This window comes from Bacillus rossius, chromosome 1 (assembly GCF_032445375.1).
Source record: "Bacillus rossius redtenbacheri isolate Brsri chromosome 1, Brsri_v3, whole genome shotgun sequence".
Lineage (NCBI taxonomy): Eukaryota > Metazoa > Arthropoda > Insecta > Phasmatodea > Bacillidae > Bacillus > Bacillus rossius.
In genome coordinates, this window is record NC_086330.1 from 29,232,600 (window position 1) to 29,257,470 (window position 24,871).

Below are 24,871 nucleotides of genomic sequence, written 5' to 3' on the forward strand. Positions count from 1 at the left end.
GAGATCAGAAGATCCAAGAAAATTATTGTTGTAATGCAGATCACTCTTCCTTAGGCTAGTAGATTCATCGTTGTCCTCTAGCTTGTACGCAGGCTTGGCGCTACAAGTTCTGCCATGTCTTTTTAGGCTCTCTCTCCGCGTAAACGACTTGCTACATCGAACACAACTTATCATATTGCGCAGTGGATTTTTAACACAGTCATTCTTCTCGTGTTGTCTTTTATTCTTTCTCAAGATAAACTCTTTACTGCAAAACTTACACCTATGTTCTTTCGATACAGCGTCAGATCCCAAATCGGAATTCATATTAGTTACTGAGACTATTGCCAGATACCAATTGAGTGTTTTAAATTAGATTCAATACTTAAATAGAAATTTTTTCATATTTCATCAGCGAGAATTAATATATCTCATGCAAAAGTACTTTAAGCATGTAGTTCTGCTTTTCAACAACAGATGTCGCCACATGTTGCTTGCAGGTAAATAATATTTAGTTCTTTTATGCGGGATGCCGGATGCACACTAACGATCGCAAAAGAAGGATGGCTTCGCTAGACTCCAAGGAAAAGGAAGTTCGTCTTGCATGTTGGTGCTCCACAGATGTCTTATGGCGTAATATTAATTTGACTGAGTAATGATATTTGTTAATTCCACCTGATAAAAATATTGCAAGTTTTGATTTAGTAGCAGAAATTATCGAATTAAATGTAACTCCAAATAAAATGACATGTCTCATTAGACCAAAAAAAATCCATGCAGAGAGCGGTTTCTCAGAATAGTCAGAAACACTTGAAGAAACCACAGGAATGATTGCAAGAACACGGGAAAAACCATCAAAATATTGTCAAGAATAATCAGGAGCACACTGAGAAAACCACCATAATATTAACAATTATAATCGGAAGCACACGGAGAAAACCATCATAATATTGACCAGATTAATCGGAAGCACACAGAGAAAACCACCACATGTTTTCTTTGATATCATAAAATTACAAGAAAAAATATTTAAATATAAAAATAAATTAATAAAAAAATAAAAAAATGCATAAATTTCTGGCTTGTACAAGAACTCTATCTTTGTTCAACAATGATAATTTTTCAAGCTAGCTAAACTGTTTATGCATTTTTTTTATTTTTTTATTAATTTATTTTTATATTTAAATATTTTTTCTTGTAATTTTATGATATCAAAGAAAACATGTGGTGGTTTTCTCTGTGTGCTTCCGATTAATCTGGTCAATATTATGATGGTTTTCTCCGTGTGCTTCCGATTATAATTGTTAATATTATGGTGGTTTTCTCAGAGTGCTCCTGATTATTCTTGACAATATTTTGATGGTTTTTCCCGTGTTCTTGCAATCATTCCTGTGGTTTCTTCAAGTGTTTCTGACTATTCTGAGAAACCGCTCTCTGCATGGATTTTTTTTGGTCTAATGAGACATGTCATTTTATTTGGAGTTACATTTAATTCGATAATTTCTGCTACTAAATCAAAACTTGCAATATTTTTATCAGGTGGAATTAACAAATATCATTACTCAGTCAAATTAATATTACGCCATGAGACATCTGTGGAGCACCAACATGCAAGACGAACTTCCTTTTCCTTGGAGTCTAGCGAAGCCATCCTTCTTTTGCGATCGTTAGTGTGCATCCGGCATCCCGCATAAAAGAACTAAATATTATTTACCTGCAAGCAACATGTGGCGACATCTGTTGTTGAAAAGCAGAACTACATGCTTAAAGTACTTTTGCATGAGATATATTAATTCTCGCTGATGAAATATGAAAAAATTTCTATTTAAGTATTGAATCTAATTTAAAACACTCAATTGGTATCTGGCATTAGTCTCAGTAACTAATATGAATTCCGATTTGGGATCTGACGCTGTATCGAAAGAACATAGGTGTAAGTTTTGCAGTAAAGAGTTTATCTTGAGAAAGAATAAAAGACAACACGAGAAGAATGACTGTGTTAAAAATCCACTGCGCAATATGATAAGTTGTGTTCGATGTAGCAAGTAGTTTACGCGGAGAGAGAGCCTAAAAAGACATGGCAGAACTTGTAGCGCCAAGCCTGCGTACAAGCTAGAGGACAACGATGAATCTACTAGCCTAAGGAAGAGTGATCTGCATTACAACAATAATTTTCTTGGATCTTCTGATCTCGACAAAGAACTTAAATTGAAGAAGGTTGATGATTTACGGAAGAATGAAGACAATGGAAGAATCCTTAACGTGAAAAGTGAGAATATATTCCAGCCGAATTCAAGTAGATCTTTCCTACTTTGTAAAAATGATGGACTCCTAAAAAGGAAGCATGAAGACGATGAAGACACTTCAACATCATCAACATCGAATTATTACGGTAAATTGGGTGAAGACGATTCCTTCTACGGTGATTGTTACAGTGACTCTGAGGCTGTTGACAAAGACATAAACTATGATGAAGCACCTAAAGCTGCCAAGATCGAAGAATGTGGCGGTGTCCTGAGACCGAAACGATGGAAACGACGTGATATATTAAATAAATCTGATCAAGCTTGTGATGATCACCGTCTCAAACATGAAAGTTACCCTGAGGTTGGTGGTAAAACGGAAGACACCAGAGATCATAATATTTATTATAAAGGTGCAAGGAAGATGGTGGTAGAAGAGAATGATTACACATCATGTAAAGATCCAAACATATTGGTTGACCGGCTAAGACTTCTACATGGTTCGCTTTGTGCAGGAAACTATTCGTGCATCAAAGAAATATCCTTCATACTCAAGGAACTGAGGAATGCTGGCTACATACAATAATGACTTGTTTTACTTGCATTTGTATAATGTAAAGCAATAAAATAAATAATTTAAATTATAAGAATGTAATGTTTTTATTTCTTGTATTATGATTTCTTACTAAGACTTAGATCTCGTAACTTGTGCTTCCTTTTTGCCTTTTTTAGTTGATGGAGCTTCCAAATGTGCTTCCTTATTCGATGATGCATACAAACTGTGCTGCCTTTTCGTTGGCGGTGCTTCCAAATGTGCTGCCTTTTCGTTGTCGGTGCTTCCAAATGTGCTGCCTTTTCGTTGTCGGTGCTTCCAAATGTGCTGCCTTTTCGTTGTCGGTGCTTCCAAATGTGTTGCCTTTACGTTGACGGTGCTTCCAAATGTGCTGCCTTTTCGTTGTCGGTGCTTCCAAATGTGCTGCCTTTTCGTTGTCGGTGCTTCCAAATATGTTGCCTTTACGTTGACGGTGCTTCCAAATGTGCTGCCTTTTCGTTGTCGGTGCTTCCAAATGTGCTGCCTTTTCGTTGTCGGTGCTTCCAAATGTGCTGCCTTTTCGTTGTCGGTGCTTCCAAATGTGCTGCCTTTTCGTTGACGGTGCTTCCAAATGTGCTGCCTTTACGTTGTCGGCGCTTCCAAATGTGCTGCCTTTACGTTGTCGGTGCTTCCAAATGTGCTGCCTTTTCGTTGTCGGTGCTTCCAAATGTGCTGCCTTTACGTTGTCGGCGCTTCCAAATGTGCTGCCTTTACGTTGTCGGTGCTTCCAAATGTGCTGCCTTTACGTTGTCGGTGCTTCCAAATGTGCTGCCTTTTCGTTGTCGGTGCTTCCAAATGTGCTGCCTTTTCGTTGTCGGTGCTTCCAAATGTGCTGCCTTTTCGTTGTCGGTGCTTCCAAATGTGCTGCCTTTACGTTGTCGGTGCTTCCATATGTGCTGCCTTTACGTTGTCGGTGCTTCCATATGTGCTGCCTTTACGTTGTCGGTGCTTCCAAATGTGCTGCCTTTTCGTTGTCGGTGCTTCCAAATGTGCTGCCTTTTCGTTGTCGGTGCTTCCAAATATGCTGCCTTTTCGTTGTCGGTGCTTCCAAATGTGCTGCCTTTTCGTTGTCGGTGCTTCCAAATGTGCTGCCTTTACGTTGTCGGTGCTTCCATATGTGCTGCCTTTACGTTGTCGGTGCTTCCAAATGTGCTGCCTTTACGTTGTCGGTGCTTCCAAATGTGCTGCCTTTTCGTTGTCGGTGCTTCCAAATGTGCTGCCTTTACGTTGTCGGTGCTTTCAAATGTGCTGCCTTTTCGTTGTCGGTGCTTCCAAATGTGCTGTCTTTTCGTTGTCGGTGCTTCCAAATGAGCTGTCTTTTCATTGGTGGTGCTGTCTTTTCGTTGTCGGTGCTTCCTTTTTTGTTGATTGCGCGTAGTACAAAATGTAGTGATTGAATATTTACTAGTTTATCACCTCTTGGTGTTACTAAAATATTTTACAAGGTTACTTGGTCCTTTAGAATGTATAAAAATGTCACAATGGATTACGAAGGTCATGTGGTCCTGAAATGACTTACCTATACGTCTGATAATGACATGACTCGGTCTCATGGACTGAAGGCAATTGATCTATATGTGTGGCTTTGTACATGAACGGCTTTTATGTTATTCAGATTATTGAATAATTAGACTTTCATAATAGGCTAATCGGCACTGATTTAATTCGTTGGTCCGGTATATTGACTTGAGTTGATTTTCGTAGAGTGAATGATTAATAAACTCTGCGAAAGGTAATGGAAAACAGAACCTAACATTTATTTAATAATTAGTTACAACTGTCTCTGGTCAAGAATCGAACCGTGGACAGGGATCCATCGATTCGATTTGTAAATTAATAAATGATTTTTTCGGAGACTATTGGAATTTTTCCCGCATTTCTAGCTAAATAATTACATGATTTCAAGATGGCGGTCAAATTTCAAGATGGTGGGTACCTCAGTAATAATAAATGATTACTGCACTGTAGCATGTTAGAATAAAACTAGCATGATGGTAATACGAGTACACGCACAAGATGGTGTACTCCAGCAGGTGGTCGCTCCTGGTAGCATGTACTGAACATAAAATGACGGATCCGTGATGGACATCAAGGACAAAGTCAAATTTCAAGGACAAAGTAAAATTTCAAGGTCAAAGTCAAATTTCAAGGTCAAGGTCAAATTTCTAGGTCAAGGTCAAATTTCAAGGTCAAGGTCAAATTTCAAGGTCAAGATCAAATTTCAAGGTCAAGGTCAAATTTCAAGGTCAAGGCCAAAGGCTAAGGTCAAGGTCAAATTTCAAGGTTAGGGTCAATTTTCAAGGTCAAGGTCAAATTTCAAGGTCAATGTTCAATGTCAAGGTCAAATTTCAAGGTCAAGGTCAAAGTTCAAGGTCAAGGTCAAAGGTGTGGTGACCAGATAATTATACTACATGATATCGGCACACTCTAGCAGACGAAAACAAGATGGTGTTCTCCAGTGGATGAAGACAAGATGGCGGACATGATGTCATACCAGTTGACGATATATACCTTGGTATTGGTGGTGATAGATCAGTCTAGGTAGCTTTCATGGAGGAAGGATCGACTGTTTACTCTCGTCGGGAATCGAACCAAGGACGTACATCGATATAATCAAACAGAATTCAAATACGTTAATTTTTTGATGAATTTTGGAATTTTTTTCATTAAAATCGGATAATAAATAAAGATTTTCAAGATGGCGTCCAAATTTCAAGATGGCGGACATGACGTCATACTACCTGATAGTATATGTGCATTGACATAAGTGGTGGGGGTCAGTCTGCTAGCACCCCCCGAAACAGGGGAAGGATCGGTCACCATTTTTATTTTTTTTGCCCTCACCGGGTTCGAACCGAGGACTCCGAACTCCGTGTCGTAAATGTTTGTTTTTTAAATATTTTATTAAAAATTTTATTATTTAATTTTTTATAATTTTAAAAATTTTTTTCATTAAAATCGGATAATAAAAAAGTTAAAGATGGCGAGCGTAACGAAAATTGCAACGGTGACGTCATAATTCAAAATGGCGGATAACACATCGACGGAATGTTCGAGAACACAATGGCGGATCTAAGATGGTGGATCCAAGATGGCCGTCGGGGTCAAGGTCAAAGGTCAAGGTCACATCCTGATAGAGGCTTAACTGAGGCTTGAGTTAAGGATGCTTAAGCCTCTATCAGGACATTTCTAGCCGCTGGGATTTTTAAGGAATAAAAAGGGAAATTTTCCCTCGAAACGGGAATTTTTCCCTCGAAAACGGGAATTTTTTTCTTAAAACGGGAAATTTTGAGTCATTTTGAGTCATTTTTGAGGAATTTTGAGGAATTTTTGCCGTCGTGACGTCACAAATCCAAGATGGCGGAGTCGGCTCTCGGCTCCACACCCTGAACCCTGATCTCGGAAATACTATTATATACTACTCTCATTAATTTTAAAATAATTAAAATATTTGTATGGGTATCTTATTACACATATACTCACTTTTTCTTTGGTGGCAATATCAATAGTTTCATCCCAAATTATTGAAAAAGCCGAAGAGGAATTCACTTTCTCTACAATTTCCCGTACTATTTTGTCTTTTACGATCGAAATGATTTCATTTTGTATGAATGAATGAGTGGACTCATAATTCGATGTTATTCAGGTTCTTTGGTTTTACCCAGAGTTCAAATAGTCCCAAAAAATTCCCCTTAATAACCAATGAGTTTGACTCATGTCCTCTTAAAGCCTAACACTGTTTACCGGGAAGCAAAATGTTTCCCATAATAAACTTCACATACATTATAAATTCCTGGAACAGTTTGGAATGTGCAACTGACAATTTATCAGTAATATATTCAGTAAAAAAATGCATCGATTTAAAATGCATTTAGTCTTTCTCGTGTTCCCTGAATTTTTCAAGAACTTTTTTTCCAGTTGGACATACCTGCAGTAATGAAAGCCTCTTATCCACGCCCTAATTTCTGCTGTAAAAATAATCTGCACGAATAACAGAATGCTGAATCCTTTACGACTGGCTTGGTATTCTAGCCATGAAAAATCTGAATACCATGATTCCTTAAAACTTCTAGACTTTCCTTGAACTATTGCATTATTGGAACTATTGGAATGTTCGTGTGGCCGTATTGAAGTCACAATGAAAAAAGTGTCACGTGAAATGAGATTTATTTTTATCGCACTGTTGAGCTCGCGAAATGAATGTAAATGCCGGCGTTGCGAAAAGAATTCCAATAGCTTCTGAGAATCTCAAGGTCCAGACATATATTGGACGCGAATACCATGGGCGGTTGTAGACACCAATAGTACAAAGAGAGCACGCAGACACTTTGGCGTCTTCCCGCCTTAATGGAGGATATTGCGCTTCTACTGCTGGCGAGAGAAACAAATAAGTGCGTAAGTGCAAAAAACAAATATAAGTTGTCCATAAAAGAATTTCCCAAATTCGATGGTATATTACAATAGTTTAAATTAGCGTATTTTCAAGAAATCATACATCAAACTGAAGGTAAAATAACCTAGTTTATCTTGTTAATGTCAAATATGTGCACTTTTAGTTATACGGCACACATCCAACCTAAAGTCCAATTCTTCCCACACTTGGGTTTACATGTTCGGAGTAATGGAAGCAATATCATCTTCAGTGCTGCGTCTCAACTCTGAAGGCGGAACGTAGACACGATCTTTTATAAAGCCCCAAAAGAAAAAAAAAGAAAACTGCATGGCGTTATGTTGAACGCGAATGCCAGCGAAAAAGAGCTCTGTCGTCTCGACCATTACGACCAATCCAACGGTTATGAACTTCGACGTTAAACCACTCCCATACAAACGAAACGCACGCTGAACTGAGATTACAGATTCACTCTTAGCAAATTGCAGAACATAAAATCCGTACGCTCAGGAGTCGCCATTTTGCGTAGGTGGCGCTGCAAGCGGGAAAACAACAAAGCAGTAGGTACTCGCGCATGCGCTTATCTAAAACTGTTTGAGTTACTCTTTAATTGTGATCTGAAACCAACACTCTGCAACGCTTACAGTTGATACTATTAAAATTAATAACTGGGACTTTCTTTTATGGACATACTGCACAATAATACACACAAGCGACCACTACTAAGGCGTTGAAACCTATCGGATCATTTTTTTACTATTACGTGAATCGTTGTTTACGCGAGGATTTTTTGAGTAACATCATTTCTAGATAATAAAAAAATTATACCGGGTGTGCTTTTGCATAATATTAAGCTTCAGAAATCTCATCTCTAAATAGTATATAAAAAGTCGCTATCTGCGTCTGTTCGTTTACTATTTCTAAACTGCACAATGGATTTAGATGCAGATTCAACCATATTTAAAGAATTTCTTCCGGAAGGTTTATGGGTTTAATATATTCACATTAAATTTAAATATAGAAGATAAATCTTGATGTTTTGTAATCAAGTCGTGAAAAAGACGCTTTCATGGCACCTACATGGCGCCTACATGGCTTACGCTGGCTTATACGTGACTGATACATATAATCAATGTACTACAGAATTGAAGGTCTGAAAAAGAAAAAAAATTAAGCGTTGAGTGATTTTCACGTGAACATCTATTTGTAGCCCTTTCGCGAGTGACTTCTAAAGAAAATCTGTTTGTGTTGTCTCGCGAGCAAAAACGTTGTTCTTTATTTATAGGCAGGGCGTGTTAGTATGTATATACTTTTTTAAAACAGCGGACACTCTCGAGAACTTAATACTTATAAATACTTACTTATTAATTCCAAATGACGCCTACTCATTACAGAACTAAAACTTTCCAGGTTAAAAGTCAATGTTTCGAAATTACTTAGTGACACTGACTTGGTTATAATGTCTTTGAGTGTATTATTATATTGGTATGTAATTTTTAAAATTAAATTATCTAAGAAAAAAAGAAATTGCATGAAGTACGTAAGGGCATTTGTATTCAATCGGGAAGTTTAAGTTCTGTAATACTTAATTTCTACAACTATAATGCATGGTTCTCAGCCCAAATCTGGTTTGATCCCGGCCCGACGCTAAAATGTTGCAAAACCCAACTGATATCGAGACAGGATAAGCTTAAAAAAAACCCGTCTAGTAACGGGCACAGCACCGAGAAGGCTTACTAAGTCAGGAGTTGTAAGGAGAATAGTTTGATGAGCTCCTTTTCCCCCCTCAGCAGGCCACATCGACAGGCAATAGCATATTACACTTACCCAGGGACGTGACTAGACTAGTTTCCGCCCGGGGCAAGAACTCATCTTGGTGCCCCCCGTTTTTTTTTTCAAACCAACCAAACCAAACCTTTTCCGACAACACCTCATATCGCCACCACAATCCAATTATATTTTATTCAACTTATATGGCAAATAAATAGATTTATGTGCAATCATTTCATTATTTAATACATCGCTAGTTGGATAGTACGTGAAAAATAACAGTTTTCAAAAATTTTACAAAATACATGTATATTTCATTACAAATAATTCAGTTCATCTGCCCTCTAGCAATTTTTTGTGTTTTAACACTACGGTATTCAAGAAAATATCTGTAGTAAAAATTACTCTGCCATTTTAACGGCCCCCCCCCCCTTCGCCAAATGCGGCGCCCGGGACACAAGCCCCTTCTGCACCCCTTTAGGTACGCCCCTGCACCTACCAGTGTACCAAACTGTGTTAATTCACCTTCAGCACTGACAGGCTGATGATTGTTTTGTCTGTATTTGGCATAAGGAGATACAAAGAATGGTTCCTAAACAGATGAGTAAGTAAGGTTTAAATGTCTCCTGGACATTGGGATAATGAGAGACGATGAAAGGTTATGAAATAATAATGACGCGTTGACGAAATAGTTTTTCCTTGATTAGAGGGGGAGGGGGCGTGAAGGGGATCGGAGTATGCTGAAAAGAAAAGAAAACATCGGCTCAAGGGGAAAAAAAATACCCCACCGGCAATCTAATCCTGATCGATTTGGTGGAAAGTGAGTGATCTGATAATTTAATCATCGTAGAAACCCCTCTCCCTTTACAGCCATCAAATGTTATTACGCTTGGAGTATGGTGTCACATTTTTTTTTGACACGTGCTTCAGCGAAAATTCACAATTTGACATCTAAATATTCCTTTAAAATTGGCCAAATAATTATTGATTCATGTCAAGCTACCCTGGCGCTACGTGAGTCTGAGATTTGTTTTGTTTATTATTTCATACTATTCAGTTGTTGAAAGTCGTGATGTTTGCTGACGCAGCTGTCACTAGACTATGCAGCGAAGAATTTTTAACTATCGAATATTACACTGAAATAATAACTGTTAATTGGCTGCCAAAAAAGAATATTTTTGTCAAAATAGACAACAAAATATATTTGTGTTTACAATAAAATATCTTTTTATTACCCACGAATCACTTATCAGTGACAGCAAAAAAAAGTAACTTTGTGAACACTACAAAATTATTTGGTTCAACACAAATAATATTTTTACAGACTTTGACGAAAATATTTTTTGGCGGCCACTTAGGACAGTATATGCCAGTTAAAAAAGTGTTGCCGTAGAACAACCTATCTCGTAAATTAACAAAAAAATGTTTCAGACACATTATTTCAATGTCGCAAATATACTATAGGGACCATTTATGAAATGTTGTAGAAATGTTACTTAGACATATTTCTACAATGTTGCAGATACGTTTGTCGGACACATCTCTGCAATGTTGCAGAGATGTTGCTCAGACGTATTTCTGAAATTTTGCGGAGACGTGACTCAGAAATATTTATGCAATTTTGCAGATACGTTGGCTCAGACTTATTGCTGCAATGTCGCACAGACGTTACTCAAACATATTTATGATATTTTGCAGATACATTACTCATAATTTTTTTCTGCAATTTTTCAGATAAGTTACTCAGACTTATTTCTGCTGTGTTATAGAGACCTTACTCATAATTATTTCTGCAATTTTTCAGACAAGTTACTCAGATTTATTTCTGCTGTGCTATAGAGACGTCACTTAGACTTATTTCTGCAATTCTGCAGAGGCGTGACTCAGAAATATTTCTGCTGTGTTATAGAGACGTTACTCAGACTTATTTCTGAAATTTTTCAGATGCGTTACTCTACAGTGTTACAGAGACGTTACTCAGACATATTGCTGCAGTGTCGCAGAGACTTTACTCAGACATGTTGCTGCAATGTCGCAGAAGACGTGACTCAGATTTATTGCTGCAGTGTCGCAGGGACACGGTGGAGCCCCGGAGCGCCTACCCTTGTAGACCTTGCCGAAGCAGCCCTCGCCGATCTCCTGCAGGAAGGCGACGCTGTCGTGAGGGATGACGGGCACGGGCACAGAGTCGCGCGACTCGCACACGCTGTACTGCGGGTTGGCCGTGTAGCGGCCCGCCACCAGCAGTCCCTTGCTCAGGCTGGCCGGCGACCCCTGCAGACACACGCGCCCGTCAACACTACCTGGCCCTTGCCGGGGAAACCTGCTCACACATTACTATACGGACCGGAACAATTCGCGGGTTCTATGACCTGTAGGATGAACTCCATAGTTCTACTTACACTCGGTCAAATGCCACCCACCCATTGGCTTGCTGTCTTGTGAGACGTCCCAGCGTAGCAGCATGTGATTCGACACAGCTTTGATTGGGTGTTTTTCATTGGCCCAGAGTCATCCAGGTGAGTTGTGAGCCAAGAGGCTGCATTGAGGTATAACTATTTGTATTTTAGCCTATCGCGAAATGAACTCGCGAATTTTTCCGGTCTCTACACATTACCGAGCGATCTCCGTACATTTGCTTCCACATGCAGTCAATTACCGTTAGAGACCGGCAAAATTTCGCGAGTTCATTTCGCGATAGGCTGAAATACAAGTAGTTACACCTCAATGCAGCCTCTGTTATTGGCTTACAACTCACCTGGATTAGGGGCAGGCATTTTTTCGCGAAAAAGATCTAAATCTTATTAGGCTGCAACAAGGTATAACCGCACCTGTGGTTTCTTCCTTGCGATTGGCGGCCGTCTGCGAGAGAAGTCGTCGCCTTATTTGACAGAGCCATTCAGGACGCGCTTACTTTCACACTGAATCAAAGTAATTGGCAGAGACCTGCAAAATTCGCGGATTCATTTCGTGTTTTATTAAAATTCAAATAATTATACCTTAGTTCTGCTTCGGCCATTGGTCCACTGTTAATCTGGAGGACTGGGGGCCAATTAGAGACCCTCGCTCAAAGAAGTGCCGAATCACAGGCCACCCAGTCGAGACGACTCACAAGTCAGCAGCCAATGAACAGGTGGCATTTCCCCGAATGTCTAGAGGATATTGGAGTCTATTCTGAAGGTCATTGAACCCGCGAATTTTTCCGGTCTCTAGCGATAGGCTAAAATACAAATACAAATATTTACACCTCAATGCAGCCTCTGCTATTGGCTCGCAACTCGCCTGGATGACTCTGGGTCAATGAGAAACACCCAACCAAAGCTGTGTCGAATCACATGCTGCTACGCTGGGACGTCTCAAAAGACAGCAGCCACATGAGTGGGTCACATTTGACCGAGTGTAAGTAGAACTATGGAGTTCATCCTACAGGTCATAAAACCCGCGAATTTTTCCGGTCCCTAATTACCGTGAACTTTAATGCACCTTAAAATACAGACTAATTTCTTTGTGGATCGATATAAGTGATTCTTCGTGAAACATACGCCCGATTAAACTTCAGAGTCCCGTGCTCTGTTGTAAATAGGGAAAACACACAGTGAGACTAAGGGTACTTTAATTATGTAATATTCTTTTCAAAGTCGTTTTCTGTAAATTTACGAAGATTTATTAGTAACCAGTAATCTTCAAACATGTAAAGGTTATTTTTTTCTCTTAACAGTGCACATAGTTTATTCACTTTGAACATAAGCTAACATGGATCGTCTTGAAAATCTAATGAAACTTAGAGTTTTCATGTTGCAAATGCACTTATAATAAGAATATGTGACACGAATTTTAATGTAACAATCTTTAAAATAATGCCGAGCGTAATAAACACACGAAAATTGTGTTTTCAACTAAATTTTTATTATCGCGAATTACGCGTCGTTATCGCATCCGCAGCTAGAATCATCTGCCGCAGCAGCTACGTCGACTATTGAATAATATATTTTAAACTGTATAATGAAACAGCGAAAAAGATGTGAAAAAGTAAAAAAAAAAAACCCGGCTTTGGACCTGATTTTGACAAATAATTTTACAAACATTCTGCCCATTTGTTAAAATTCATCAAACAGTTAATACCTTAAACTTTCCCTTTGGCTTTGTGAACTTTATTTCGCGCCAAAATCGCCACAGATGACAGCACCGTGGATGCACATTTCCGTTCCATGCGGCTTTAGTTGCATTCACCAAATGCCGTATATCGAGAACAAAAATATACAAAAAAAAAATGAGTGAGTCTTCCAGTACCTACTCGCCAGTAACGTGTACAAATCTTGCTTCGGTAACGAGCAAACTCATAATATGTTCTCATGTTTTTCATGTTACAAATAAACTTTTAATATGAAACTCGGACACGAAATTTAACGTAGAATACTCTAAAATAATGCCGAGCGTTATAAATATACTGATAAGTAAAATGGTAGCTTTTCAAACACCAAAATTTCTGGATGCGAATTAGTATATACATATTTTCTGCGCACGCCGCTAGAATTCGCTGCCTGAATAATACAAGTTACTTGCCACAATAACGCGCAGATAGCAATCAGCAGCACGGAACAACGGTAACTGTTAAACTACTAGAAACTGCTTCCATAAAACTCCCTGCTTTTGACCTGATTTTCGACAGGGATTTTTATTGAAATACTACATACAGATCTTGTTAAATTTCACTAAACAGTTAATGCTATAAAGTTTTTTGCACACGTGAGAAGTTATGCTTCTATGACATTACTGAAATATTAACTTGAAACATTTTAAAACACACATTTTAACACTACGTATATGTTTGTGCTTAAACGTCTTAAAACAGTTGTAAATACTACCTATAAACAAACCTTAATCTTATTGAGCTGATACAATAATATTATAGAATATTATTATATAATAATGTTATTAAAATTAAAAATATATATATATAACGTTCCACTGAAAAGATTTGAACCACGCCCCTTCAGGTTACCAAGCGCGCTCTCTACCGCTGTACTAATAAAACTCTTCGCAACTTAACAGGATAATATGTATTTTATTTATTGTAATGCCAGTTTCCTTTGGTATTTTTTAATTTGTGATTATTTTTTACTATCATTATTTTAGTTACCAAAAATATATATTCCAGGGTAGTTTCACTATCATAAAGTTTTATTTGGCCTATGCATACTTTTGATATGTCACGTGATGTTTGCGAAAGTCACTCTATACGGGTTTATGTGGCTACACGTGAATACACATTTTTTGTGACACTTTTACGTTCATCGACTTCCTTTCCATTTTCACGAAATTACTCCTGCCAAATGCTGTATAACTAGAGCTAAGATGTTATAAATACAAAATAGGTGCGTGTACTAAGGTACGCGCGTGAGAAGTTATACTTCTTTGGCATCATTAAAAAATAGTTTTTAATTGCATGCAAAAATAGTGTGTGGAGTCCCTCCGCATGGAAGAAGTGAAACTTCGTAATGTGGAAATGAAAATAGGAAGGGGTAGAAATTGATTTTTAGTGAAATCATATTGTATCAAATCAAACTAAAAATATAAAGGAAATAAATTTGTAACGATTCATAGATTGATTTTCAGAGAGAGAGAGTGAGAGAGAGAGAGAAAGAGAGAGAGAGACCTATTGAATGTCTATAAAACAAACTTTTTTATGAGCGCAGATTTTCATGAAATAAATCATGAAATCATTCAACGATAAAAGCTGTTTATTTAATTTTTAATTAAGCGAACGGGTTCGCCCCAAGGAGAAAATTGACGCGGCGAGACCTCGTGGACATAGAGAAATGACACACACTCACTATTTATGTGTCTATGAAACATTATTTTTTTCTGCAATTTAAATATTGTAATATACAAAAAGGGCATTGAAAATTGAAACAAATATGGCGACACTACAAACTGTCAGGATCTTTATTTTTTTCTTACTCTCTACTTAGTTCCTTACAATAGCATTCACTCTCACTCTCTCTCTCTTTCTATTCCCCCTCCCCAGGAGCGTTAAACGTTTAACGCAACCTTGTTGGAAGTCGCATTAGAAGTATAACTTCAAAAAACACTTCAAGAGTTCAACCAAACGACCTTTCTTCCACCCAGTGACAAGTTTACTTTCAACAGAGCACGGCGACTCGGAAGACTAAAACCGCTGTACTTTCCACGATTATCCAGTTACCTGGGACTACAGAGAACTCGGTTAGATTTTTCATTCAATTTCTTTTTTAAAACAGATAATTTCGGATTTATTGGTTTTTATTTTTATAAATTCTATTTTGTAATAATTATTACTAGATACCTGCAAACTTCGCGGATTCATTCGGTGATAGGCTGGAATTCAAACACATATATCTCTTAGATAATTTTGCTATTGGCTTACTGTTCATCTGGACGAATCTCAAACAGTTATAAACCCCAAAGAAGGATCGAATCACAAAAAACCAGCTGAGACGACTTACAAGTCAAAGACCAATGAACTTGCGTTATTTGCCCGAGTGTACAGGGGTATGTGCAGTCTATCCTGAAGGCCATCGAAACCGCGAATTTCGCAGGTCTCTAGTTATTACACCAAAACAGTGTATGTTGACATGCTACATTTTATGTTATTTATGCTAACACAGATACATTCAAAACAATAAAAGTTAATCAGCGAGCATTTGTAATTTAAAAGTGATTCAAGAAGAGAGGCACAATCAAACAAATTAAATTAATTTATGATCCGTGCACTTTGGTACAGAATTCGTATAGAAATAATGACACTCCTTGTATTTCAACCATTAAAATATACTTTTTTTGTGATTTGAATTAATTTTTTGTTAAATGCTGCCTAATTTCATGGATTTAACTGACATTTTGGTGTCAATGGTGTTTTAACTTACATTAATTACGATACTTAGAGCGAAATGTAAGGTGTTATTTTTTATTTTACTGCAATTCACAACATAATCTTGTCCCTACTTATAAGGTATACAACTAATGCTAAATAATAATCAAAACATTGTATATAAAATTAGCTGTGATATTCGCCTTCGGGCGGGTAAAGATATTGCTGTATCTTATATAAACCAATTTTGTTTTTAGAATAAAACAATGCTCATGTCCATCTGGAATAATGTAACTTCATAATAGTGGAACAGATTTGAAATGCGTACAGTAATTTTTTAGTTGATTTATAAAAAACAAAATAACAAACAAGGCTCACACACTCTTTTCATAATATTATTACTATATAATTTACGCATTAAACAGTTCGTAATTAAATTTTAAATGGGTCAAGAAAGCCAAAAAGAATCATTCGTATTATTTTTAAAGCATAAATAATATAAAAACTTGCTATCTAGATACTTTACACAATCTCTTATCAAAGAAAAATATCAAAACACTTTAAGTTGATCGTCATAATTTCGATCGTGTCTTGGAATAATTTTTAGTTAGAAACTGTGTAGGTTGGTACACCACGGCTGGTTGATTGATTGGTTCCTGAAGTGCCGCAGTGTTTTTGAAAAAAAAAAAAGGGGGGGGGGGGGAGAGACCTTCCGGCTCTCATTGAATGTGAACTTTCGTGTAAGAGACATGAGAAAAAAAATTGCGTTCCCAAATATTGCATAACTGAAAACAACCAGGCCCCACGGGTCATGACGTGGGTGCTTCTGCTGTGAACCTATAATATGACGACGGAGTGTTGAAGAAGTTAATGTGTGGTGGGGGAAACCGGGGAAAACCCTGAGAAAATTCACCGGCTTGCGGCAACATTCTCCAGGTTTCCCACCTGTAAAATATCCATTAACATTCATCAGAAATCGAACCAACTTCGACATCTATAATGTAATTGTATTTTTAGTAAATTCAAGTTAGCTACTTTATATGATTAAAAGAAAATATTGAATCCAAAATGGTGGACGGGGTTAAGGTCAAGTGCACGGTGGTCAATGGTGCGCCTAGAACTCACGGTAAGGGTAATCTAAGATGTCTGTCGCGACATCAGGAGTCCAAGATGTTTGTCGAGACATGAATCAAAGATGTCTGTCATGATATTATGAATACAAGATGGCCGTCACGACGTCACGGATCCGAGATGGCCGTCATGACGTCAAGAATTCAAGAAGTCTGTGGTGACAACACGAAACCAATATGGCTGTCGCGACATTACGATTTTCAAGATGGCCGGTCGGCTGCTCGCTCTCCTGTTCCCGGAGCGCCTGTAGCGCACTACTCACGTTGCAGGACTGGTCGCGGGACTTGGCGGGCCGGCCGGCGCACCGCCGCACCGCCTTCCACTTCCACAGGCAGGCGGCGAGCGACACGGCCAGCAGCAAGCACGGCACCGCCACCGTCGCGATCACCTCGGGCGACGTCTGCGCATGCGCGCGCACCGCCCGCTCCGCCTGCCGACCACGTTCACTGCTCATTGGCGTACACCGTGGAGGTAGGGAGTTGGGGAGGGGGTGTGTGCGGTCTTCGCAACATAACCTAAACAAACCTAACCTAATAGCCATGCTAATAATTTACATTAATAGTAACCCTTGCTGATGTTTTACATTACAACTAAGTTACGATAAATTATTTGATAAACGTAAATATTAAAAAAATATAATTCACTTACCAAATTAAATTTGAATTGTTATTTAAAAAAATGAGCAAAATCTGTTTACAATAATACTATTTTTCAATTTTATATCAAACATCTTTAAATTAATAACATTCTTAAAGCGTGTATACAAAAAAATTATTTAACTGTGTTTTATTCTTAAATTAGCATACTTGGTCATTGTCGCAGACTTTTAAAATTATACTTTTAGCACAGTCTTTTTCAAAACGAGCTTGGTCAAAAAACAAAACAATTGAGAAAAGTTGAAGAAAAAAATGTTCTGTTTAACGGAACGTATTTTTTAATTTTCAGGTCAATGGATTACACATAAATATGATAGTACTAAAGCTATTTGGTTGTTAAAATGGTTGTTCCTGCTCTAAACACATTTCCGCTACAATTATAGACTTCAGCCCGTTTGAAAAGAAACTAATTTAATAAATAGGAATGAACGACATAGCATTTTCGACAGACTTACCTGTTCGGTAACTTTGGGCATGATGGCTGTAAGGTTTGCAGTACTGGTACCGTTGGTTGTGACATTGGCACCACTGGGCATGTTAATGTTGCGGATTTGCATCGGGTTGACAGGAACTGCCAAAAATATACATATATAGCAGAATTTCACTCGCGATATTTTAATTTACTCTAGTTGGTTATAGTTTCAGGCTAACGACTATCCCTTCTTTGCAATTAAAACTGCAACAGACTTGAAATAAGTTAAATTATGTTGTTCGGTATAAACGCTCACGTGGCACAAACAAGTATGTTTTTATGTGTCAGTTTTTTAATGTTTTTCTTATATGCAACGATTATTGCAGTCAATTAAGTTTCACAGTAAGTGAACTTTGAAGCCGCAAATTTACGAAATTCCCTGAATAATTTGTAATCAGCATTATTCGTAAATTTTTTAGTGAAAATTCTTGACAGTGTACCAATTCATAAATACCAGTTGGTGAATGCCATTTGTAATTTCCCGTGTTCCTCTCCGGATGGCGTTCTACCTTCATTAACTTCTATCGAGCAGTGGAGTAAGCTGCCATATTGTCTACGTCATGATGTTCCACAGATAAGGGAAAAATAATCTTACCTTCTTTGTTACAATAACTAGAAGCATTGAAAGTATAGGGTCGGATATAAATATTTCGAAGCAACTATATAAAATGTAAAACGCTACTTAAATTTAAATTTATCTGTAAAGGAATTTTCTGCAAGTTTCTGTAGCAATAATAACTTTTTCATTAACATGCCTTGAATCTTTAAACGAAGGACCAGTAAATGAAAATAAATCTCAAACTCTGTTTTTTGTTATTTCTTAAACCTGATTATACAAATTAAATCTTTCCACAAGTAGTTTCAAAAAGAAACTAATTAAATTTAAGGTAGGGTTGTAAACGCCCTCTCAAACTCTGATTTTAAGATAAAAGTTATTTTGCCAGTACGCATATAAGCTATGATATTAAGTAATACATACGTTAACTTAAATAAGGAGGGACGTTACAAGTAACATCCCGATCTATTAGACGTATTCATAGGGGCGTGTATTTTTACGCGATAGGATGTGAAGTTTATTTAAACTGCAATAAGGTACTCATGCGCCAGTGGTTTCTACCTTGTGATTGGTGTTCATCCGCAAGAGAAGCCATCGCCCTATTTGACCAGGCCAATCAGTGAGTGCTTTCGCAATGAATGGTTTATGATTAGAGCCACGGAAATTTCGCGGATTCATTTAGTCACAAGCTAGAATGCAAACCTCCACACTCTCGCACTGTGTTAATGATTGGCCCGCAGTTATCTGGACACGCCCCTCTACGACCGTAAGCCAATGATGCCCAGCTAGGAGAGAAGTAAGCGAATCAGGTAGTGCCAAATAACAGGGATAAAAATGTTCTCGCTAAGAAATCAACCAATGGGAAAGTAAACATGGGTCGAGTACACCTATAACTTTGAATTCTATCCTGAGGCCAGACGAATCCGCGAAATTTCCGGGACTCTATTTATGATTCGTGTGCCTGTAGAATCCGTACATGCACCTAACAGAAAAAACAACCAATCATGAAACACAGAAAGGTCAACAATGTTTTACCACACAGCTCTCTGACCGTGAGCGTACGCAGATTTTATTCCGGGTATGTGTGTGGGGGGGGGGGGGGGGGGGGAGAGAGAGTTTAGAACCACTTAGCTCGCTGTTTGCTTTAAAATTATTTGCTTTTGTGCGTGGGAATTATATATATATTGGTTTAGGGGAGGGGGTATATACGATTTAAGGAATTAATGGTTTCTAATGGTCATCCAATTAGTGTTCAAGAATAAATTGGAGACATTAAAATTTATAAAAAAAATATTTTTAAAACTTTACCCAAAATATCCCCCAATTATTATTTTTTTTCGGTGGTAGCAAAGTTTTTTTTACTAAGTAAAATGCTTAAATTACTTAGCCTATTTTTGCACGTATTGATTTAAAAACCACGTTAAAAAAAAAAAAACAATTTATTGTTATTGCAATCAAGCGTGTTGTACCCACAAAGTTGAAGTGATTGTTTCTTACCCCACAAAGTTAAATTTTTCTGTACATCTCTGTATTAGGAAAATAATAAAACTGTCTTTAACTGTTTATTTACCTGGTACATTATCATTCCACTTTGAACCCTCCCGTCCCCCACCCCCTCCCCCGTGTACGCCTTTGGTCAAGAAATATTTTCGCGAAAAATTAATGACTACGTATTCACGTCAAAAAAAATAATTGGTTGTCTGTAAAGTCGGTTTACGGACGATAGATTAACGGGACAACGTCATAACAAAACATTGATGAAATGATTGCATACTTTTATGAAAAAAAATGAATCATTTTTATTGAAATATCACTATTTTGTATGGATACAAAGAAGGAGTGAAATGAAATGTACAATTTAATAGTAGTATACAAATGGGCATTCGGAAACAGGCTTTAAGGCTGTGGATTGATGATTGTCGTCCGCCATCTTGGATTGTGACGTCACGGCGGCCATCTTGGATGACCTTGACCTTTGACCTTGACCTTGAATTTGATCCTCAAAAATGACCAAAATTGGGCAAAAATTGCCCAAAATTCCTCAAAAATCGCCAAAATTTCAATTTTTTTGAAAAAAATTTCCGCCAAAAAATCTCAAATAATTCCACAGTTCAAAAATTAGGATTTCGAAAATCCTCAAAAGTCGCTTTGCCCTAGAAAAAACGAAAACTCCTAAAAGCGGCTTAAAACTCCTAAGAGCTAGCCGCTTATAAGCCGCCGACCTTGAAAATAAGGATGTCATGGCAGCCATATTGGATGATGATGTCACCGTTGCAAATTTTGTTACGGCCGCCATCTTTAACTTTTTTATTTATTATCCGATTTTAATGAAAAAAAATTTAAAAATTATAAAAAATCCATTTAATAAAAATTTAATAAATTATTTATAAAAAATGTACTTTACGACACGGAGCTCAGAGTCCTCGGTTCGAACCCGGTGAGGGCAAAAAAAAAAACTAAAAATGACATCCGATCCTTCCCTCGTGGAGGGCGCTGGCATACTGACTCCCACCACTTTTTTCAAAGCATATATATATTCACCTAGTATGACGTCATGTCCGCCATCTTGTCTTCGATGCTGGAAGCCATCATCATTGTATCGTCGGCTAGAGTGCGCTGACGCCATGTTAGTTTAACTCTTACCCGCTAGAGTGCAGTAATCATTTATTACTAAGGTGCCCGCCATCTTGAAATTTGGCCGCCATCTTGAAAATCCGTAATTATTTAGCTAGAAATTCGGGAAAAGTTCCAAAATTCATTAAATAAATCACTCATTAACTTACATATCGATTCGACCCGCTCCTGTTCTTGGTTCGATACCCGATCGATGCAATAATGTTTAATTTTATGAAAAAATAATAATTTCAATAATCCATGTTAAACTTTCGTAAAGAGACTCTAAATCCTCTACTACCATCATCCTATCAGACGTCAAGACTACCATATTGGAAATTCGTAATTTTAATGCTAGAGATTCGGGAAAAAGTTCAAAATTCATTAAATAATTTTTTTAATTTATATACTGATTGATTAGATCGAATAAGGTCCTTGGTTCGATCCCTGGCCGATACAAAACAACTTTAATTTTAAAAAATACCACAAAAGCGACAGGTTTGAGAAAATAAAAAACACCACAAGTTCTTTTAAAAAAAATTATTACATAAATTCAATACACTACTACAAGTACAAAAAGAACACTGACAAATTACCAAAGCCTTTTGGATTCCACGTTTCAAACAGTCTTCTTATTGTACGGACTAAGCCTTTTACATGACTTTAAATGTCTATCCGATCCGTTCATTACCTCAGCCAGAGACGGACTGAAGTCCATATCACCAGGGTCTCACTTATATAGACTCATCAGTCGGTACAACACATGAGTCAAAACAAGAACCATGTTCATTATACTCACACTTAACTTTCTCGGAGCATTTTACATAATGAAGATGTAAGCTATCAAGACGTGAAATTAGTTTTTTGCACTTATTGCACTGAAATTGTATTCTTTTAACATTATTAGAACAACTGCTTCTTTCATGTCTGCGAGCATTTGAGGTGATAGTAAATGATGCGTCACAGTATTTGCACTGACGCAATGTACGCTCTTCATTAGTTGAAGAATCCATTGCTGACGATGAAACTTCGGATGATGGTGGTATCACGTCTGTTGAAATCTCCTCCACTGTTGACATCGTCGGTGCACACGGGATCTGCTCCTTCTCCGTCGTAGCTGTCGTCAAGGTTCCCGTAGTCGATGGTACAACCTCCGAGTTCAACGTTAAAGACGGTAAAGATGCCATCGAGGTCTCAAGAACAGCTAATTGACACGACTTATGCACCAGAAGAAACAAACTAGGTGATCCTTACACCGCTGTCGTCAGAAACAAACTGAGCGTCCTGCTGTCTAGGACTCGCTTATATACATGCACCGTATGGAATAATACGATAGTCAAATCAATAACCAATTACTAAAATACTAGAGTCAAATCTACAAATTAAAAAAGAGGATCATTTGATCGAAAAAAAACTCTATCTCTCCAATATACGCCAGGCTCCAAGAGCTACAATTCACGTCATCAGATCCATCTACATTTTGCTCCTATGCTTCAATTGACCATTAGCTGCAAGTGCTCCAACAGCTCCATCAGCTCCAACACGTAATGTACGCGCAATACATGCAATTTACAAGCAATAAATGTAATGATTACACAGTACACACAGGAAACTGAACGTACACACAGTACACACACACAGGAAACTGAACGTACACACAGTACACACAGGAAACTAAACGGACACACAGTACACACAGGAAACTGAACGTACACACAGTACACACAGGAAACGGAACGTACACACAGTACACACAGGAAACGGAACGTACACACAGTACACACAGGAAACGGAACGTACACACAGTACACACAGGAAACGGAACGTACACACAGTACACACAGGAAACGGAACGTACACACAGTACACACAGGAAACGGAACGTACACACAGTACACACAGGAAACGGAACGTACACACAGTACACACAGAAAACGGAACGTACACACAGTACACACAGGAAACTGAACGTACACACAGTACACACAGGAAACGGAACGTACACACAGTACACACAGGAAACGGAACGTACACACAGTACACACAGGAAACGTAATGATCACACATACAGTAGCGGAAACACACACAGGCTTAGTTGGAAATCAGAATACAAGAAATAAAAACATTAAATTTTTACTTTCAATATTTTATTACTTCTCAACATTACACAAATACAAGTAAAAGAAGCCATTATTGTATGTAGCCAGCTTTCCTCAGTTCTTTGAGTATGAAGGATATTTCTTTGTTGCACGGATAGTTTCCTGCACAAAGCGAGCCATGTAGAAGTCTTAGCCGGTCAACCAATATGTTTGGATCTTTCCATGATGTGTAATCAATCTCTTCTACCACCATCTTACTTGCTTGTTTATTATAAATACTTTTAATATCACAATCGTCCCAGTGATCATAATAAGCATTATCAGATTTATTTAATATATCACGTCGTTTCCATCGTTTCGGTCTCAGGACACCGTCACATTCTTCGATCTTGTCAGCTTTAGGTGCTTCATCATAGTCTATGTCTTTGTCAACAGCCTCAGAGTCACTGTAACAATCACCGTAGAAGGAATCGTCTTCACCCAATTTACCGTAATAATTCGTTGTTGATGATTTCGAAGTGTCTTCATCGTCTTCATGCTTCCTTTTTAGGAGTCCATCATTTTTACAAAGTAGGAAAGATCTACTTGAATTCGGCTGGAATATATTCTCACTTTTCACGTTAAGGATTCTTCCATTGTCTTCATTCTTCCGTAAATCATCAACCTCCTTCAATTTATGTTCTTCCTCACGATCGGGTGAGCTAATACCATCACGCTCAGGACAAGGAAAATTATTGTCATAATGCAGATCACTCTTCTTTAGTCTAGTGGATCCATCGGTGTCCTCTATGCCGTAAGTAGTCTTGACTTTACATGTTCTACCATGTCTTTTTAAGCTGTCAATTCGTGTTAACAACCTGCTACAACGATTACAGCTTAACATGTTGCGTAGTGGGTTTCTAGCACAATCATTCTTCTCATGACGTCTAGCATTCCTTCTCATGACAAAATCCTTGCCACAGTATCTACAGCGGCTTCCTTCCGATTCAGCTATAGATAACAAACCACGATCCATGGTAGCTTCTGTGACTAATGTTCGATAAAAACTGTCAGTTTTCTCCAATTGGAACCATTTCTTAAATATAGTTTTTGAAATATTACATCAGCGAGAGTTAAGTTATCTAATGCAAAGCAAATTGATGCAAGTAGTTCCGGCTATCGTCAACAGATGGCGCCACGTGTTGCTTGCAGGTAAATAATATTTAGTTCTTTTATGCGGGATGCGGGATGCTCACTAACGATCGCAAAAGAAGGATGGCTTCGCTAGACTCCAAGGAGAAGGAAGTCCGTCCTTCCTGTTAGTGCTTCTTAGATATCTCAGAGATTATTTGACTAAAAAATGTTTTTTTTTTATTTTCCACCTGATAAAAATATTACAAGTGTTGATTAAGTAGCAGAAATTCACTAATTAAATATAACCTTAAATAAATTAACATGACTCATTACATAGAAAAAATCCTTCATGAAGAGATCAATTGCTCATCTGTAACCAGAAGCACTTGCAGAAAACCATCAAAATA

General features: G+C 37.8%; 1 protein-coding gene across 1 annotated transcript in view; it reads right to left on the minus strand.

The window, feature by feature from the left end:
• Nucleotides 1-24,871, minus strand: part of LOC134533638 (BDNF/NT-3 growth factors receptor-like) — a 240,520-nt gene that overhangs the window by 32,641 nt on the left and 183,008 nt on the right. The window contains exons 3-5 of the mRNA XM_063371154.1: nt 18,067-18,182; nt 17,218-17,385; nt 11,077-11,248 (exon numbers count right to left, since the gene is read on the minus strand). Coding sequence (XP_063227224.1) covers nt 11,077-11,248; nt 17,218-17,385; nt 18,067-18,182 — 456 coding nt within the window. The remainder of the gene's footprint in view (nt 1-11,076; nt 11,249-17,217; nt 17,386-18,066; nt 18,183-24,871) is intronic.